The 18,695-nt window shown below is 26.3% G+C and overlaps 3 protein-coding genes across 5 annotated transcripts in view; all 3 read left to right on the top strand.

The window, feature by feature from the left end:
- On the top strand, positions 1 to 8,047 carry LOC123259128 (dual specificity mitogen-activated protein kinase kinase 4). Of its 2 annotated transcripts, none has more exons than XM_044719397.1 (8): positions 1 to 292; positions 466 to 534; positions 1,758 to 1,878; positions 2,084 to 2,176; positions 2,344 to 2,521; positions 3,510 to 3,929; positions 4,032 to 4,258; positions 6,771 to 8,047. In XM_044719397.1, the coding sequence occupies exons 1-8, from the start codon at positions 247 to 249 to the stop codon at positions 6,934 to 6,936; spliced, it is 1,320 nt and encodes a 439-aa protein (XP_044575332.1). In that variant the 5' UTR covers positions 1 to 246; the 3' UTR covers positions 6,937 to 8,047. The 2 variants fall into 2 exon arrangements, with proteins under 2 accessions (XP_044575332.1, XP_044575331.1); XM_044719396.1 differs by having other exon boundaries at positions 3 to 292; positions 460 to 534.
- Positions 8,048 to 9,381: 1,334 nt separating this feature from the next.
- Positions 9,382 to 11,307, top strand: LOC123259094. The gene is made up of 3 exons (XM_044719361.1): positions 9,382 to 10,155; positions 10,674 to 10,864; positions 11,023 to 11,307. The coding sequence occupies exons 1-3, from the start codon at positions 9,657 to 9,659 to the stop codon at positions 11,305 to 11,307; spliced, it is 975 nt and encodes a 324-aa protein (XP_044575296.1). The 5' UTR covers positions 9,382 to 9,656.
- A 3,835-nt stretch (positions 11,308 to 15,142) lies between these two features.
- Positions 15,143 to 18,695, top strand: part of LOC123258551 (forkhead box protein J1-A-like) — a 28,934-nt gene continuing 25,381 nt past the window's right edge. For both annotated transcript variants that reach the window (XM_044718631.1, XM_044718630.1), the window contains exon 1: positions 15,143 to 15,544. The gene's annotated coding sequence lies outside the window, so the exon portion shown is untranslated. The remainder of the gene's footprint in view (positions 15,545 to 18,695) is intronic.

The following is an 18,695-nucleotide window of genomic DNA, read 5'->3' as shown; positions in this document are numbered from 1 at the left end:
TGTCAAATAATAAACAATAATATTAATAATAATAATAAATAATAATTGTACATAAAATAGTAAGTTAAATAATTATCGACCAGACAAATGATGCGTTATTCTGAAAATCAGTACGTTCATCCGATAAATTGTTGGAATAAGGTATCCTAGGTGTTGGAAGGTGTGCCTTGACAAGTGGTTTAACCTGTATTTTATATATATATAAATACATATATACTTCTTCAATAGAAATAATAACTATTTGTAATGGCTGAGAGCCAGGGCAATTCATCGTCAAACCAATTGAACCAAGGTACATTTCAAATTATTTATTTATTTATTTTATTTCTTTATTTCGCGCCTTTGATAAATACCTCTTTATTTATCCTAACCTACCTTAAATAGGTATTTTTTTTATTAATGACAATTTGTAATTTATTTTTAACTTTATCAATATTTATTTATAATCTTGTCATTAAGTTCCAGGTTCTGGCCGGACATTCAACTTCCAGCGTTTTGATTTCCGTTCAAATAATGACATACAGAAAGAATCAGGTATTTTTGTCAATTATCTGATAATTATGACACTGAAGTTGACAGACATTAAAAATTTTTTTACAATTTTATAACAATTAATTTATTAAAAAATATGAGAATTAATTTATGAACATTAATTTAGCAGATATTTTATAATTTTTTCTAATAAATAAATTATATCAAAGAAAATGAGAAAAAAAAGTTGACATTTAGGAAATTAAAAAAATAAAAAATCCAATTTTTTAGAAATAATTTTTCGGAGCAAATTTATTTAAAAAAAAAAATTAAAAAATTGTCAAAAAAAAAAATTTTTGATTGTTTTTTTTATAATTAAATTAGAACGAAAAAATATTTTTAAAAAATTGCACTTACAATTTTTCAAGTTTTTAACAAATGACAATTTTTTTTTCTTTTTTTTTGTGGTCATTTTTTCAATAAAAAAATTCTTTTTAATTTTTAAATGTCGGCTAACTTAATTTTCATAATATTTTTTAGAACTTTTGTTAACAAATGAATTATGGCAAAAAAATAAAAAAAAAAAAAATTGACGTAGAAATTTAAAGAAATTAAAAAAAAGCAATTTTTTAAAAATAATTTTTTAGAGTTAATTTAATTGTTAAATAAAATTAAAAATTTGTCAAGAGACAGCTAACCTTAATGTCATAATTTTTTTAACTAATAAATTATGACAGAAAAAATGAAAAAAAAAAATTTACATGTAGAAATTTTAAAAAATTATAAATGCAATTTTTTTAAAATAATTTTTCAGAAAAGATTTATTTGTTGAATAAAATTAAAAAATTATCAAATGACTGCTAACTTTAATTTCGTAAAAATATGAGAATTAATTCAATTAATTTAGCAGATATTTAATAATTTTTATAATTTTTTTAGTCAAATTATGGCAAAAAAAATTGACATGTAGAAATTTTAAAAAATTGCAAATGCAATTTTTTTAAAATAATTTTTCAGAGTTAATTTAATTGTTAAATAAAATAAAAAATTATCAAGTTAAAAAAAATTCTATATGTGAAAATTAATAAAAATTATAAGTGAAAATTTTTAGAAGCAATTGATTTGTTATAAAAATTTTTAGAATTGACAGTTGACAGCTAACTTCAGTATGATGACAATTCATAATAATATTACTTTGTTTAAATAGTTTGTTTGTATTATTATATTGTATTGATTCGGTATTATTGGTGATTGGATTATTGATAATGGAATAAATTTTCTTTCAGAAAAACGACGAGCTCTTAAGCTCTCGTTACCAACACAGAGCAGTAGCTTACCAGCAAATTCCAGTAACTCTAACTCTACTTCAATTAATCCTACTGGAACATCTGCTGGTTCTCCTGTACCGTAAGTTTTTTTTTTTTTTTAATTAATTTTTTTTTTAAATAAATTATTTCACCATCCCAAGCGGCACAAAAATTTTTTTGACAATTATTAATTTTTGAGTTCTTGTTAAATAAAATTTACCAAAAAGTCAACAGTTTTTTATGTGACGTTTGGGATTGTTTCTTAAAAAAATGTATTTATTTTTATTTTATAATATTTATTTTAGAAACTCACGTCCTACCTTGCCTTTGTCGATGTCTAAATTACCCGTTAAATCTCGAACACCACCACAACAAGGACATTTTCCTGATAAAGCACGGTATAATTTTTTTTATAAGAATTAGTTTAATTGCAAACAAAAAATAAAATAGTTGAAGTAAAACTCACATTTAAATTACTGATGAGCACTTCACTTGACTTGTAATTCAGTTAAAAAACTAAAAATTTATTATAAAAAATAGAATTATAAATTTAAAATTAATTTAGGGATAAATTGAGAATGTGCCAGTCGATGCAAAGCACTGGTAAATTACAATTATCACCCGACACAGTGTATGATTTTACAAGTGAAGATCTACAAGACGTTGGTGAAATTGGCCGAGGAGGTTTTGGTACTGTAAATAAAATGATTCATAGGATAAGCAATACTGTCATGGCTGTGAAGGTAAATTTATTATGACATTAAAATTAATTGTCATTTGACCAATTTTTAATTTTATTTAACAATTAAATTAACTCTAAAAAATTGCATTTTTAATTTTTTTAATTTTCTATAAAATTAACTCTAAAAAATTATTTTTAAAAAATTGCATTTTTGATTTTTTTAAATTTCTACATGTCAATTTTTTTTCTTATTTTTTTTTTATCATAATTTATTTTCTTAACAAAAGATCTAAAAATTATTAAATATCTGCTAAATTAATTTTTTTGAAATTATGACATTAAAGTTAGCTGTCACTTGACCAATTTTTAATTTTATTTAACAATTAAATTAACTCAAAAAATTGCATTTTTAATTTTTTTAATTTTCTATAAAATTAACTCTAAAAAATTATTTTTAAAAAATTGCATTTTTAATTTTTTTAAATTTCTTCATGTCAATTTTTTTTGCCATAATTTATTTGTTAACAAAATTTCTATAAATTATTAAATATCTGTCAAATTAATTTTCATAAATTTATAACATTAAAGTTAGCTGTCACTTGACCAATTTTTAATTTTATTTAAAAATTAAATTAATTCTAAAAAATTATTAAAAAAAAATTGCAATTTTAATTATTTTAAATTTCTACATGTAAATTATTTTTCTTATTTTTTTTGCCATACTTTATTTGTTAACAAAAGTTCTAAAAATTATTAAATATCTGCTAAATTAATTTTCATAAATTTATAACATTAAAGTTAGCTGTCACTTGACCAATTTTTAATTTTATTTAAAAATTAAATTAATTCTAAAAAATTATTAAAAAAAAATTGCAATTTTAATTATTTTAAATTCCAAATGTCAATTTTTTTTTGCCATAATTTATTTGTTAACAAAAGTTCTAAAAATTATTAAATACCTGCTAAATTTATTGCTCATTAAACGAGAAGTCATTATTAATTTTAATTTTAATTTTAATTAATAATAAATATAAATATAACAATTGCAGAGAATTCGTTCTACGGTAGATGAAAGAGAACAGAATCAACTATTAATGGACTTGGAGGTGGTAATGAAATCAAACGAGTGTCCATACATCGTGCAATTTTATGGAGCTTTATTTAAAGAAGGTGACTGTTGGATTTGTATGGAGCTGATGGACACCTCATTAGACAAGTTTTATAAATTTATTTACGAGAGATTAAATAAAAGGATACCCGAGTGTATCCTTGGCAAAATAACAGTGGCTACTGTTAAAGCTCTAAATTATCTTAAAGAAAAATTAAGAATAATTCATCGTGATGTTAAACCAAGCAATATTTTACTGGATCGTGGTGGCAATATTAAACTTTGTGACTTTGGTATTTCTGGACAACTAGTCGATTCTATTGCACGTACACGTGATGCTGGTTGCAGGCCTTATATGGCTGTAAGTTTAATCTTTAACTTGTAAAAAATAAATTGATAAATTTATTTTTTTCTCAATTTAATCTATTGATTTTTTTTTTTTTTTTTTTTTTTTTTTTTGTAGCCGGAACGAATAGATCCTCAACGAGCTCGCGGTTATGATGTAAGAAGTGATGTCTGGTCATTAGGAATTACTTTGATGGAAGTCGCAACTGGATACTTTCCATATCCCAAGTGGAATTCTGTTTTTGAACAGTTATATCAAGTTGTCCAAGGTGATCCGCCACGATTATCGCCCAATGGCAACGGCAATCATTTTACTATGGAATTTGTAAACTTTGTTAACACTTGGTAATTTTTTTTTTTTTTTTTATTAACTAGCAATTAAAACTCGGAATTAAGATAGCTAATTATTTAAATGTGCTCTGAAGTATTCTACTTGAAACTTAGATTTATTTTATTTTAAAAGTCTTTGCATTATTTTGAATACATTAAAAAGTTTTAAGTCAGCTTGATAATGTGGTTAATTTGAAACTAATAAGTCTTAACGACTTAAGTTTTTTATTTTTATCTCCCTTTGGTAATTTTTTTTTATTACTTTGTCATGATTAAAAGAGATTTAACCGTGAAAGTTACATTATCAGTTTTATTTAAAATTTTCTGAAAAAAAAAATTTTACATTAATCTATATTGATATATATTATCAAGAGAATAAGAAAAGTTTAGTCTCATTGCAAAGGTCTAGACTTGAATTTGTGCTTTTTCAAGGTTTCATTTCATTCTCATCGATAGTCAATTTATGGTGATAAGTATTTAGGCTGCATTTAAAAATACTCTATCTTTAGATACATAATTAAGAAATGACCTTGTATCTTGTGAACCATTGAGATTTTTAAAAAAAATAAGCTCATCCCGACGTTACACTCATCGAGACCTTTCATTTGAGTACCCACATCAATTTTTCATATATTTTATATATTTATATATATAAATAAAAAATATATCAAAATGCATGTGGGTACTCAAATGAAAGCTCTTGATGAGTGTAACATCAAGATGAGCTTATATCTTTGAAAATGTCTATAGTTAAGAAAGTATAGTGCAATTTACCATAATTAAGAAATTACATTGTATCTTGTGAACTATTGACATTTTTAAAGATATAAGCTCATCCCGATGTTACAATCATCAAGACCTTTCATTTGAGTACCCACATCAATTTTTTCATATATTTATATACATTAGATATACGTATATATGAAAAATATATCAAAATGCATGTGGGTATTTAAATGAAAGCTCTTGATGAGTGAAACATCAGGATGTGCTTATATCTTTGAAAATGTCAATAGTTAAAAAGTACAGTGCAATTTAACATAATTAAGAAACAAGCTTGTATCTTGGGAACTATTGAGATTTTTAACGATATAGCCTCATTCCGATGTTATACTCATCGAGACTTTTCATTTGAGTACCCACATCAATTTTTCATATATTTATATATATTACATATATGTATATATGAAAAATATATCAAAATGCATGTGAGTACTCAAATGAAAGCTCTTGAGGAGTGTAACATCGGAATGAGCTTATATCTTTGAAAATGTCAATAGTTAAAAAAGTACAGTGCAATTTAACATAATTAAGAAACAACCTTGTATCTTGGGAACTATTGAGATTTTTAAAGATATAAGCTCATCTCGATGTTACACTCATCAAGACCTTTCATTTGAGTACCCACATCAATTTTTCATATATTTATATATATTATATATATGTATATATGAAAAATATATCAAAATGCATGTGGGTACTCAAATGAAAGCTCTTGATGAGTGTAACATCAAGATGAGCTTATATCTTTGAAAATGTCTATAGTTAAGAAAGTATAGTGCAATTTACCATAATTAAGAAATTACATTGTATCTTGTGAACTATTGACATTTTTAAAGATATAAGCTCATCCCGATGTTATACTCATCGAGACTTTTCATTTGAGTACCCACATCAATTTTTCATATATTTATATATATTACATATATGTATATATGAAAAATATATCAAAATGCATGTGAGTACTCAAATGAAAGCTCTTGAGGAGTGTAACATCGGAATGAGCTTATATCTTTGAAAATGTCAATAGTTAAAAAAGTACAGTGCAATTTAACATAATTAAGAAACAACCTTGTATCTTGGGAACTATTGAGATTTTTAAAGATATAAGCTCATCTCGATGTTACACTCATCAAGACCTTTCATTTGAGTACCCACATCAATTTTTCATATATTTATATATATTATATATATGTATATATGAAAAATATATCAAAATGCATGTGGGTACTTAAATGGAAGGTCTTGATGAGTGTAACATCAGGATGAGCTTATATCTTTGAAAATGTCTATAGTTAAGAAAGTATAGTGCAATTTACCATAATTAAGAAATTACATTGTATCTTGTGAACTATTGACATTTTTAAAGATATAAGCTCATCCCGATGTTATACTCATTGAGACTTTTCATTTGAGTACCCACATCAATTTTTCATATATTTATATATATTACATATATGTATACATGAAAAATATATCAAAATGCATGTGGGTATTCAAATGAAAGCTCTTGATGAGTGAAACATCGGGATGAACTTATATTTTTAAAAATGTCAATAATTAAGAAAGTACAGTGTAATTTAATAAAAGTCATTATTTAATAACGCAAAATTTTATTTATTCATAGTTCACAAGTCACAGCAGTCACATAGTGACTGCAAGATTGCTAGTTTATTTTTAAAAGACAAGAAATATATTTTTAAAATTATTAATTTAAAAAACATAAATTATTTTTTATATTTTACAGTTTAATAAAAGAAGAACATCAACGTCCGAAGTACAATAAACTTTTAGATCACGCATTTATAATACGATCAGAAGAGGCGACAATTGACGTTGCTGCTTACATCAGCAGCATTTTAGACAATATGGCAAATAATGGAGTAACACCATTTACAACCGATCAGCCTTAATGATTACTATGTAACAATAAATGGTGAATGAAAATTTTTCTTTAATTTAAGAGAAGAAAAATCTTGCATTCAAGTCTAGATTTTATTATTTTTAAATTTTATTAATTGCTTTTAATTTTTTTAACCAATGCTAAAAAAATTGTAAAAAAAATGGATTTTAATTTTTTGAGGATTTTTATCGGTAATAATTTTAAATTTTTACGTCGCGTAATTGGAAATTAAAGTATCAAAACAAGATTTTTCTTCTTTTGAATTTAATTATTTTCAGTTGCTACACATATTTTTCGAGCAATGTTTCCTTTGTTATAAAAATTGAAAGGTAATGTCGAAAATTATGTGCGCATTTGTTATTTTTTTTTTTAGAATCTACGGACATGTTGTGTCTTTACTTAAATAAAGGTTCGAATAATAATAATAATAATAATAATAATAAAAAATAATTAAGGATAAGAGTAAATAAAAAATAAAAAATTAAATAAGATTAATGAAACAAAACTTGTTTGTATAGCGAGTAGAAGTCATCAGTCACGGTGGCCTTTGTAGAAAACAAAAACAAAAAAAAAATTAAAAAAAAAAAAAATAAATAATGAGCGGGAATAATTAATAAATTTCTTAGTGTACTTTCTTACATACAGGCACTTGTAAAAAAAAGAAACATTAGTTCTCCATCAATTCTATTGTCACTAAAAAAATGTAATCAAATAATTTTAGGGTACATTACACATAATATTGTCACCAAAAGATAATAAATAATTTTAATAATAATATTATAAAGATTAACAATAATAATAAAAATAGTGATAATTAATTATTCTAAAGTGATGAAATGATGATATGATAATAACAATCAGTTAATAACTTAATCATGTATTAAAACCGCTCGTTCATCTTGTGACTCACTCGTTTCTAAAAAAAAAATAAATAAATAATTGTGAAAATAATTATTTTACATTTTATAAAGAGTTAATTGTGTAAAACTCTGGCGTAATTTTTTTTTTGCCGAAGCAGTACATTATTGATTATTGTAATTTTATTAGAACCAAGCTTATTACCGGCATTTAATAATCATTAAAGGAATAGTAACCTTAAAGAAAAAAAATAAGGAAATATTCTGTAATGTAATAAGTTAATAAATGCCTCATTAATTAAAAATGAAAAATTTTTTCTTTAAGTTATTTTTAGTTTCATCGTAAGGCTTTTTTTATTTTCGGTGGATAATGACCCTTTCAAACAAGAAAATCATTTACCGTGACAAACTGTTCGTCTGCGGGTCCAGGTGTACTATAATAACAATGATAATGGAAAAAATTATTACAGTTGTTTTTTTTTTTTCAATTATACTAATCTATATTATTAAGAAAATAAGCAAAATTTTGTAGCCAGTGTATTTGTATGATAAAATGGGTTCTAATGGTTAAATTTGGTATCGTTGAAAAAGTCTTGACCTGGAGTTGTGCCTTTTCATGGTTTCATATCATTCTTACCAATAGTCAATTTATGATGATAAGTATTTAGGCTGCATTTGAAAATGCTCTATTTCTAGATACATAATTAAGAAATGAACTTGTATCTTGTGAAATATTGACATTTTTAAAGATATAAACTCATCCCGATGTTACACTCTTCAAGACCTTTCATTTAAGTACCCACATCAATTTTTCATATATTTCATATATTTATATATATTATATATATGTATACATGAAAAATATATCAAAATGCATGTGGGTACTCAAATGAAAGCTTTTGATAAGTGTAACATTGGGATGGATATCTTTAAAATGTCAATAGTTAAGAAAATACAGTGCAATTTAACATAATTAAGAAATGAACTTGTATCTTGTGAAATATTGACATTTTTAAAGATATAAACTCATCCCGATGTTACACTCTTCAAGACCTTTCATTTAAGTACCCACATCAATTTTTCATATATATATATTATATATATGTATTAGGGTGTTTCAAAAAAATCGGCTTTTGTGATTTTTTCAAATGGCCAGCAAATTCTCTCAGAGAATGCCAAAATAATGACCTTGTCAAAATTTGAGTTCTTAATTTGAAGATTTACAGGTCGCGGATCGTAATTTTCTATTCCCCCTTAAAAACATAGGAAAAAAAGGTTTTCAACTTTAGAATTTTATATCTTTGGATCGAATCAACTTATGGCAATGATCATCTCGGATTCTTATGTAGAATTGAACGCTTAACAAAAAAGGTCTCTTATCATTTTTCCATATATTGATTCCTTCCCGAGTTATTCAAAGTCAAAGTTTAATTTTCATCGTATTTTCGGGTTTTTTTTAACTTTTATCGTACAATTATGATTAAGTAAAAAAAAAAACATTGTTTATTTTAAAATATATGAAATTTCTATAATACGGTTAGTATAAATTAGTGACAAATTTTATAATACACAATATTTACTTATTACTACAGACAAAAAAATATTGTGATGAATTCATGATGTTTAGTAAAAAGGTATTGTTGACAACTACTTTGTTTAAACGATCGATTCTTATCTGATTTTTAATTGGTTATCAATTCTGTGATCCCTCTGCTGGTAAGTGCTGATAACATGTGTCAAAATTGTGCTTGTTCATTAGTGCATCGATTACGAAGAAATATATACGTATTTGTTTGAAACAATGTTTGTTTAATAATTCAAAGTGGACTTTATTATTTCTATTTATTTACAAGCTGACTTAAAATTTATTATCATGAGAGAAGAAATCTATTTAATTGGTCAAATGAATCAAGATTTTGTCGGAAGAAAGCTTCCATTACTCAAAGAGGTTATGTCGATCTTCTTTTACCACCATAAAACCTGTAATTTAACAATTAAACAAAGTTCAGCAAGTACGACAAAACAACTGATAGAACTTTGGCGAAAAACAGGTATTCCACTACGTCAAGAATCTTCTATAATTTTGTCAATAATTCGATCTCATAACAGATGGATACTTTTATCAAAGAGTAAACGTCAGAAAAAATCTCCAACACAAAAGAAGAAAGAGTCAATTTTTTGTAATGATTTACAAAAATTGTTTGATATTTCCCATGCTAATGTTCTCAATGAAATTGATGCTACAAAAAAACATTTTTTGGAAAGCCAAAGAAAACCATCTCGACGTGGTTTTATAAACGATTTTGGGCCTATTACTGAAGATATGGAAATTTGTTGTTTAGATCAGAGTGAAACAAATGCAAATAGAGATGGTAAGATTTTTATCTTTATTTTGTTTTTAAATAAATATCGATGGATGATACAATTTTTTTTATTAAAATGATATTTATTAATCTTAAGAGTAAATATGGAGATTATTTAGGTCTTGATTACATGAATGATACCGATTTCCGATTTTTGATTAGTTCTGTTTGATGCTGTCAGGGTGCGTGGTTGTTAGTACGCGGTAATATTCAAAGATCTATTTGAATTATTAACATATTTTTTTAATTATTTCATTGCTAAAATTTCTTATAATGGCATATTTTTTTATTTGTCTATAACCGAAATTAATCAAATATTTGCAAATGATATCTTTCGTTTAAAAAAAAAATTATAAAAGTAGACATAATTTTATTAAAAAATAGTTACTAGTTAGAGTAATATTGATGATAAATCATTAAAATAATAGTTTATCATCAATAGAGTCTGTAAAGTCTATAATTTTTGTTTAAAAATTTTATCTGATTTTTTATTGTAGTTGTATTTCATTTCAATTTGAACGTTTTAGAAAATGAGGCACTTATGAATACTGAGACCCTTCTTCTCAGCCAAAAATCAAAATCTACCGTTTCTACCGTTAGTCAAATTTCTAACAATATCTCTGATTTTGAAGACGAATTAAAAAAGAAATCAAAACGAAAAGCACCTCTAATGAATATCATGACACCGGAACTTGCAGCTGCCCTTGATCGTGGAAAAGTAAGCAGCAGAAATGCCGTATATATTTTAGCTGCTACTCTCAAAAGTACTGGCATTGATATGAAAGGCTGTAAATTGAGTCATCCGACAATTCATCGAGCTCGCAAAAATTTCGAAGTGATATGGCTGCTAAATTGAAAGATGGACTCAAAAACCAGGATAATTTTGTGCTACATTGGGACGGGAAAATATTACCTGATATAGTTGGTACGGAAAAAGTTGATAGACTGCCAATTATTATATCGTCATCAGGCAGTGAACAACTGTTAGGTGTACCCAAAATGAAATCTGGAACTGCTAAAAATCAGGCTGATGCTATTGTGAAAATTCTATTCGATTGGGGTATTTCTCGTAAAATAGTAGGACTGTCTTTCGACACGGTGGCTGTTAATACAGGTATTAATTCATGTTATTGTTTTCTTAAAAACTTTATCATGATATAATATAAAATTAATATCGTATCATTTGCATTAATATTTAGATTTGAACTGGTCATTATCGTATAAATTAATTTTTCACTTATGTTAAATTATATATTTTGTTATCTAGGAATTCACGGTGGAACTTGTAAACTGATTGAAGACGAGTTGGAAAAAAAATTGGTATATCTACCATGCAGACATCATATTTTTGAAATAGTATTAAAAAAAGTGTTTGAAATCTATTGGCCCGTTTCATCCGGCCCAAATGTACCAATTTTTTTACGGTTTAAAAATAAGTGGAGTAATTTCAACACCTCAAATTATACCCCAGAAATTTTGGATCCAATCATACTCAATGCTCTTGAAGATGTGAAAGAAGAAACAGTAACGTTTATCACGAATCAGTTACAAGTAAGGTTATAGTTATAATATATTCAAATGTTTTTAGATATTGTGTGCAAGTTTTAAGCGTATATCTTGAATTATATTTTTTGAGTTTAAAATTTAAAAAAATAGTTCAGTAAAAATTTATATTTTAAATAATTTCGAGTAATATATAAGATAAAATTTGCGGATCACTTATCATATCTATTGATTATTTTATTAACTAATTTTTAGGTAGCACAACCAAGAGATGATTACTGTGAACTTCTGGAGCTATCATTACTATTCTTGAATACTACTTCATCTACACAAATTTCTTTTAAACGACCTGGTGCTATGCACCACGCTCGTTGGATGGCAAAAGCCATCTATTCTTTAAAAATATTCATGTTCCGCAATCAATTTAACCTTAACTTTGAAGAAATAACCGGAATACGACAAATTTGCATTTTTGTTCTAAGATTTTATATACCAACATGGTTTCAGGCTTCATCTGGCATATTAGCACCGAATAATGATTTAACTTTAATGAAAGACTTATTACTTTACAGCCAAAACAATCCTTCTTTCGCTAAAATTGCCGCTGAAAAATGTCCGATCACTTATGGTACCTATCTGAGGAATTAGTTGTTTTTCGTTATTCGATGCAAATGTTTCACTGGATATGATGTAACGTCCACGTTTTCCAAAAATTATAAAATAAATAAAATAATTTATTTGTCCCCGGCTCGAAATTTGCTCGCCGGAGTCCAGGGTCATAAACGGGGATTACATTATCAATAACAAAATAATAAACAAAACACTTTATTTTAAATCAATCAAAGAAAAAGAAAACCTCTTTATTGGCCTGAACGTGTTAATAAACGATATAAACAATATAAACAAATTAAACAATATAAACAAATTAAACAATATTAGAACACTCTTCTCACACATACTCTCGCCGTGAGCGTCAAAATCGCGAACTAAACTTCAAAAGCTGATTCCCCGCTTCCCCAGGAGACTAGCCGTCACCCCTGGGCCCTAAGCTCTACCCCGAGAGCGAATGGAGAGTGTCCTCTTCGCCCCCACCTACACGGCTTATGATCACCTACCGTATCTCAGCTGATGGCTTTGGCACGGGGAGAAGCACTTTCATCCGGTCGGTTCATGATACTTACCTGAGTCTTGGTCAGACTCCAGGTAGAGTATCATCCTCTGGAATTACTTGGTGAAGAGTATCCGCCCGAGTAATTCTCCCGAGAAAGAACTGCTTGCTTCATCGAGCCAAATTTTGGCGTTTATAATTTTTTTGCCTAACTCTCTTGTAACGAAAAGGAAGAGTTGTTTTAGACACCTGTCCGGTGTTCTCGAACTAGCATTCAAAAATAATTATTTATTATTTTAATCGCAATTTCCTTCATTTTCTATCCATTCGTCTCGCCAAATTCTAAGTTTTTATTTTTGAAACTCAAATCTTTATTATTTTAATCGCAATTTTCTTCATTCTCTATCCATTCGTTTCGTCAAATTCACAATTCTTTATTATTTTAATCGCAATTTCCTTCATTATATATCCATTCATCACTTTCCCATACTAAATCTTGTTCGGAACTTAGAATAATTTTCCCAGTCTTTTAATTTCTTTTACAATTAATTCGCTCGGCTTCGTAATAATTTCTCACACGCTTAATTTCTTAATTTAATCATACCTTCGGTAACAATAATATAAAATTATTAACTAAATAAATACAATAATTAAATAATAATTGTTTCTATTAATTTTTAAGTAATTAACTAAAAATAAACTAAAATACTCAAATACAAAAAGTAAAATCTGGATCATAATGAAAAGAAAAATGGTAGTAAATATTAAATCTTCGAAAGCTAATGCAAAAAATTTTAAGCGATTTGTGATAAAGACAACGTAAAGTCACTATTGACAATTGATTTATGTGACTTAGTCTCAGAGCAATCTCTGTTTTTGTTAAAAAAATTTAATTTACCATATAACTTTCTCGATGATGATGTTTCATTATGGCCAACTAATGAGAGTTACCAGAAAGCTATCTTGTTTTTGAGTAAAGTCCGAGTTATAAATGATACAGCAGAACATGGTGTATCTTTAATAAGTGAGTATAATCTAACTCTTACAAAAGATGAAGAAGATTTTCAGTATTTATTACAATCTGTTAAAAAACATAGAGAGATGTATCCGAATTGTAATAAAACAGACTTAACGTAACAGTTAAGCAATCAATATCTTTCAATTTTCACAGTATTATAGAATATAATATATAATTTGTTGTTGAAATATTTGTTTTTGTTTTTTTTACACCACTTCCTATGTCTTAGGTATAAATAAGTGTTTTTTTCTTATTACATAACGATGAAAGTTAAAAAAACCCGAAAATACGATGAAAATTAAACTTTGACTTTGAATAACTCGGGAAGGAATCAATATATGGAAAAATGATAAGAGACCTTTTTTGTTAAGCGTTCAATTCTACATAAGAATCCGAGATGATCATTGCCATAAGCTGATTCGATCCAAAGATATAAAATTCTAAAGTTAAAAACCTTTTTTTCCTATGTTTTTAAGGGGGAATAGAAAATTACGATCCGCGACCTGTAAATCTTCAAATCTGAGAGAATTTGCTGGCCATTTGAAAAAATCACAAAAGCCGATTTTTTTGAAACACCCTAATATGTATATGTGAGAAATATATAAAAATTGATGTGGGTACTCAAATGAAAGCTCTTGATGATTGTAATATCGGGATGAGCTCATATCTTTGGCAATGTCAATAGTTTAGAAAGTACAGTGCAATTTAACATAATCTCGAAACGACCTTATATCTCGTGAACTACTGATATTTTCAAAGATATAAGCTCATCCCAATGTTACACTCGTCAAGACTTTTCATTTGAGTACCCACATCACTTTTTCATATATTTATATATATATTATATATATATATATGTATATATGAAAAATATATCAAATTGCATGTGGATACTCAAATGAAAGCTCTTGATGAGTGTAACATTGGGATGAGCTTATATCTTTAAAATTGTCAATAGTTAAGAAAGTACAGTGCAATTTAACATAATTAAGAAACGCCCTTGTATCTTGTAAATATTGACATTTTTAAAGATATAAGCTCACTCCAAAATTACACTGATCAAGACCTTTCATTTGAGTACCCACATCAATTTTTCATATATTTAAATACATTATATATATGTAAATATGAAAAATATATCAAATTGCATGTGGGTACTCAAATGAAAGCTCTCGATGAGTGTAATATCGGGATGAGCTTATATCTTTAAAAATGTCAATAGTTAAGAAAATACAGTGCAATTTAACAAAATTCATTATTTAGTAAATCAAAATTTTATTTATTTATAATTCACAAGTCACGGCAGTCAGTGACTACAAGGTTGCTGGTATTTTTTTATTAATTTTTGTTTTTTCAAATAAAAATTTATTACTTTGAAAAAGTAAACTAATTTGTTTTCATGAGTAACGTTAAAGTAGCCGGTAAAACTTGGTCTCGACCTTCGCAGGTGAAAATATGGCTGACGACTATATACTCGACGGGGGTCTAAGTCAGTACTAAAGGGGATGGTGGTAGCAGAGGACGTAGGTCGTCGCTACTCTGATTTTATTCAAATGTGTCTTTTATTATCAACTTTATCATGAAAAAAATCATAATTATTAAATTTGTTTCATTTATTACTAAATTTTTCTTTCAATAAAATACTAAAAAAGTTTCTTTAGTATTAAGTGAGTTATTTTTAAACGTCATAAAAGATTGTGAAATTCAATGATTAAATAAAAAAAACTACTTGGAATTTATAACTACATTCAAAGTTACTTAAAAATTTGGTAAGTAACAAAATTCAATGTTAATTTTTCAATTTTACCAATTTTAATGTAGTTTTGTATCAAGAATAACAATAATAATTCTAATAATAATAATAAATAAAATGACAGAATATTCAGCAATAAAAAAAATATTTAAATATTTCTAAATAGGTTTGTAAATTTCCATTTCTATATTAATTTAAAAAAATTAGTGTGTGGGCTGACTGTTGCAGTGACTGTGTGCTGCTGCGGCAAAGAGAATCAATTCTTTTGAATATTTTATCCATTACGCTATCACAACTAGCCCCTTCTTATGTTCTATACTAAGACGGACTGATTCTATGTCCACTTTCGTGGTGGTTATCTATTAATTGAGGTTGACCACTTAAATAAGTCCACATCATCTTTTACGTATGACCTAATAATGTTGTTTTATTTTATAACTACCCAACTGTCTTTCGCATTAATGCTACTTATTATTTTCAAGGGTAATATTAATTTTATTTATGAGTAAAAACAATTATTGACCCTTTGAATTTTCTTTTCCAAAAAGAAAAAAATTCCTACAATTTTAAAACAGCTAATTAATCATCCATACACTGGAAAAAAATTTAACTTGAATCAAGATGAAAATTCTTAAACCAAGAAAATAATTTTGAAGAGTTTCACTGTCTTGAATCAAGAAGAAAAATTCTTGAATGAAGTAGAATAATTTACTTAAGCCAAGAAAAATTTCTTAATTTAAGAATTTTTCTATTCAAATCAAGAAGATAAAGTTCTTCAAAAATATTTACTTGATTCAAGCAAATTTTTTTTTCTGTGTATAAATTCAATTATCTCTAATACTACGTTGTCTATTTACATAAATTTTTTCTTGCAGAGTTTTTGTTGATTATCATACATACTGACTTTGTTTGTTTGTTTATTTTTCAATTATTTTAATAGCAATCCACTCTCAGAAAAATATTCTAAGTGAAATTGCAAAACAATCTAAAATTATCTTTTACTTAAGTACGTGTACTTTAATACAATAAAAATTTATACTTTGCCATTTAGCCATTTGACCACTGGCATTAAATTATAAATAAATAAATAAAAAAAATTTTTTTGGAAATTAAAATTAAAAAAAGAAATAAAACACCTGCACATAGTTGGAGGTCTGCTGGGAGGCTCCAGAATGCGATAAAAATAAAAATAAGAAGCAGGTTGACACGCCGTGGGGTGAGTTTAATCGTGTGGTAGTAATAGTAATAGTGTAATGCACACATTACACACTCGTGTGAGGGTGACTCACAACCTGACGCTTGACGTAGTAGACTTCAACCTGCTGGCGATTGCGAGGGTTGAAGGGGCAGGAGAGGGACCAGAAAAACCCTGTATATATGGTAGCGGTCTGCCCGGTGGAGGTGAACGGCAGGTGGTGGTCCGTTTTGATACTGCTGCTGCTGTTTCAACGTTGAACACCATCAAGCACGTGATAGAGTTGAACTAGGAGGTCGACGGCCAGAGAGGCAGGGGACGGATGTTCCCAGGAGATTATTGATCGCCTTCAGATACTTGCCCACGTTCTCATGTCAGGACAAGGACGGCCGGCATTATTTTCCGCCCCTTTCTTTGATTTTCTTTTTTTATTAATTTTTATTTAATTATTTTATTATATTCTGGTATTTTGATCCATAAAACTGCAAAGTACCTGTAAATAAAACATTAATAATTATATAAAGTTGAAAAAAAATAATTTATAAATTAAATAGAATTATTTATAATAAATTTCAAATATTATATTTTTTTTTTAATACTATTATAATAGTTTTTTCAAAGTTTTTTATATGCTTCATGCTTTTTTAAAGATAGAATTTTGAAAAATTTATTATTTTTATAGTTAATAGATTTAAAAGAGAAAGTAATTTTTTTTTGCAATTATTGATTTATTTTTTATTTATAGCGTTGAAATTAATGTTGAATTGAAGTAAAATGAGTTCATTTTAATAATTATTACTTGATTTATTTGGATGACTTTTAAAAGCTTTCTATAAATGAAAATAAAATTGGAGACAATAATAATAATGATAATATTGATAGTAGTAATAAATGATACAGATGTTAGCCGATGAAAATTAAGTTAGCCGACATTTAAAAACTTTTACAAATTTTTTTATTAAAAAAATTATTACAAAAAAATTCATCTGTAAAAAATTTGAAAAACTACCCGTGCAATTTAAAAAAAAATATTTTTTAGTACTAATTAAATGATTAAAAAAAAAAAATAAATTATAAACGTCGGCTCACTATGATACTAAAGTTAGCCGACGTTATTTAATTTTTTGATTTTTTTTTAATAATTAAATTAGAACAAAAAAATATTTTTTTTAAATTGCACGTGTAGTTTTTCAAATTTTTTTATAATAATTTTTTTAATAAAAAAATTTATAATATTTTTTAGATGTCGGTTAACTTAATTTTCATTAATAATAATTATAATAATGACACTTAAATTACCAGATTTTTAAAAAATTTTTCTTTTATATAATTAGAACTAAAAAAATTTTTTTTTAAAATTGCACTCATTATAAGTGAAATTTTTCTTTTTTATTTTTTTAATAATAATTTTTAAAATTGTGAAAAGTCTGCTAATTAATTTTCATTAATAATAACATAAAGTAGCTATTAAACATGCATATTTAATTAATTTTTTTTTCTTGTAAACTAAAAATAGAATTTAGCGATAAATCTTAGATAGTAACAACTTTCGCGCTAAAAAATTAAAAATAATTAATGTTTTAATGAAAATTAATCAGTTATAAAGAAGATAATAAAATACTCGCATTAATAAAACCATATCGTTTTTGATCAATGGACGTGGCTAGGCTTGATGAAACTAAATTCCTCTCTGGTAAATCGACCAATGATGGCAAAGTCTGAAGAACCTGAATTGTGATTCGTGTCCTGAGTTTCAGTGGTCGGAGCTTCCCTTCTCTAAAGACTCTCTTATATAGGCGGCGTCAAATTCTTCACTCAGAGATATCGATGATCTGCCACAGCTCAAGAGCTTTTTATCTAAATCTATATGAATATATATATACTATACCGGTTTTTTATATTTACAAAATTTACTTCGTAATTACAACATTTGTGACACGTGTTTGAACACCCTTGGGAAGACACGTGCTCG

The sequence above is a fragment of the Cotesia glomerata genome, linkage group LG2, assembly GCF_020080835.1.
Source record: "Cotesia glomerata isolate CgM1 linkage group LG2, MPM_Cglom_v2.3, whole genome shotgun sequence".
Classification (NCBI taxonomy): Eukaryota; Metazoa; Arthropoda; class Insecta; order Hymenoptera; family Braconidae; genus Cotesia; species Cotesia glomerata.
This window is presented reverse-complemented; position numbering and strand designations above follow the sequence as displayed.

Excerpts from the sequence above, each read along its gene's own strand:
- LOC123259128 (XM_044719396.1), top strand. The coding sequence starts at position 247 with ATGGCTGAGAGCCAGGGCAATTCATCGTCAAACCAATTGAACCAAG. Across the intron at positions 2,522-3,509 it reads ATACTGTCATGGCTGTGAAG|AGAATTCGTTCTACGGTAGA; the intron begins GTAAATTTATTA and ends TAACAATTGCAG. Across the intron at positions 3,930-4,031 it reads GTTGCAGGCCTTATATGGCT|CCGGAACGAATAGATCCTCA; the intron begins GTAAGTTTAATC and ends TTTTTTTTGTAG.
- LOC123259094 (XM_044719361.1), top strand. The coding sequence starts at position 9,657 with ATGAGAGAAGAAATCTATTTAATTGGTCAAATGAATCAAGATTTTGTC. Across the intron at positions 10,156-10,673 it reads AACAAATGCAAATAGAGATG|AAAATGAGGCACTTATGAAT; the intron begins GTAAGATTTTTA and ends TGAACGTTTTAG. Across the intron at positions 10,865-11,022 it reads CTGCCCTTGATCGTGGAAAA|GATAATTTTGTGCTACATTG; the intron begins GTAAGCAGCAGA and ends CTCAAAAACCAG.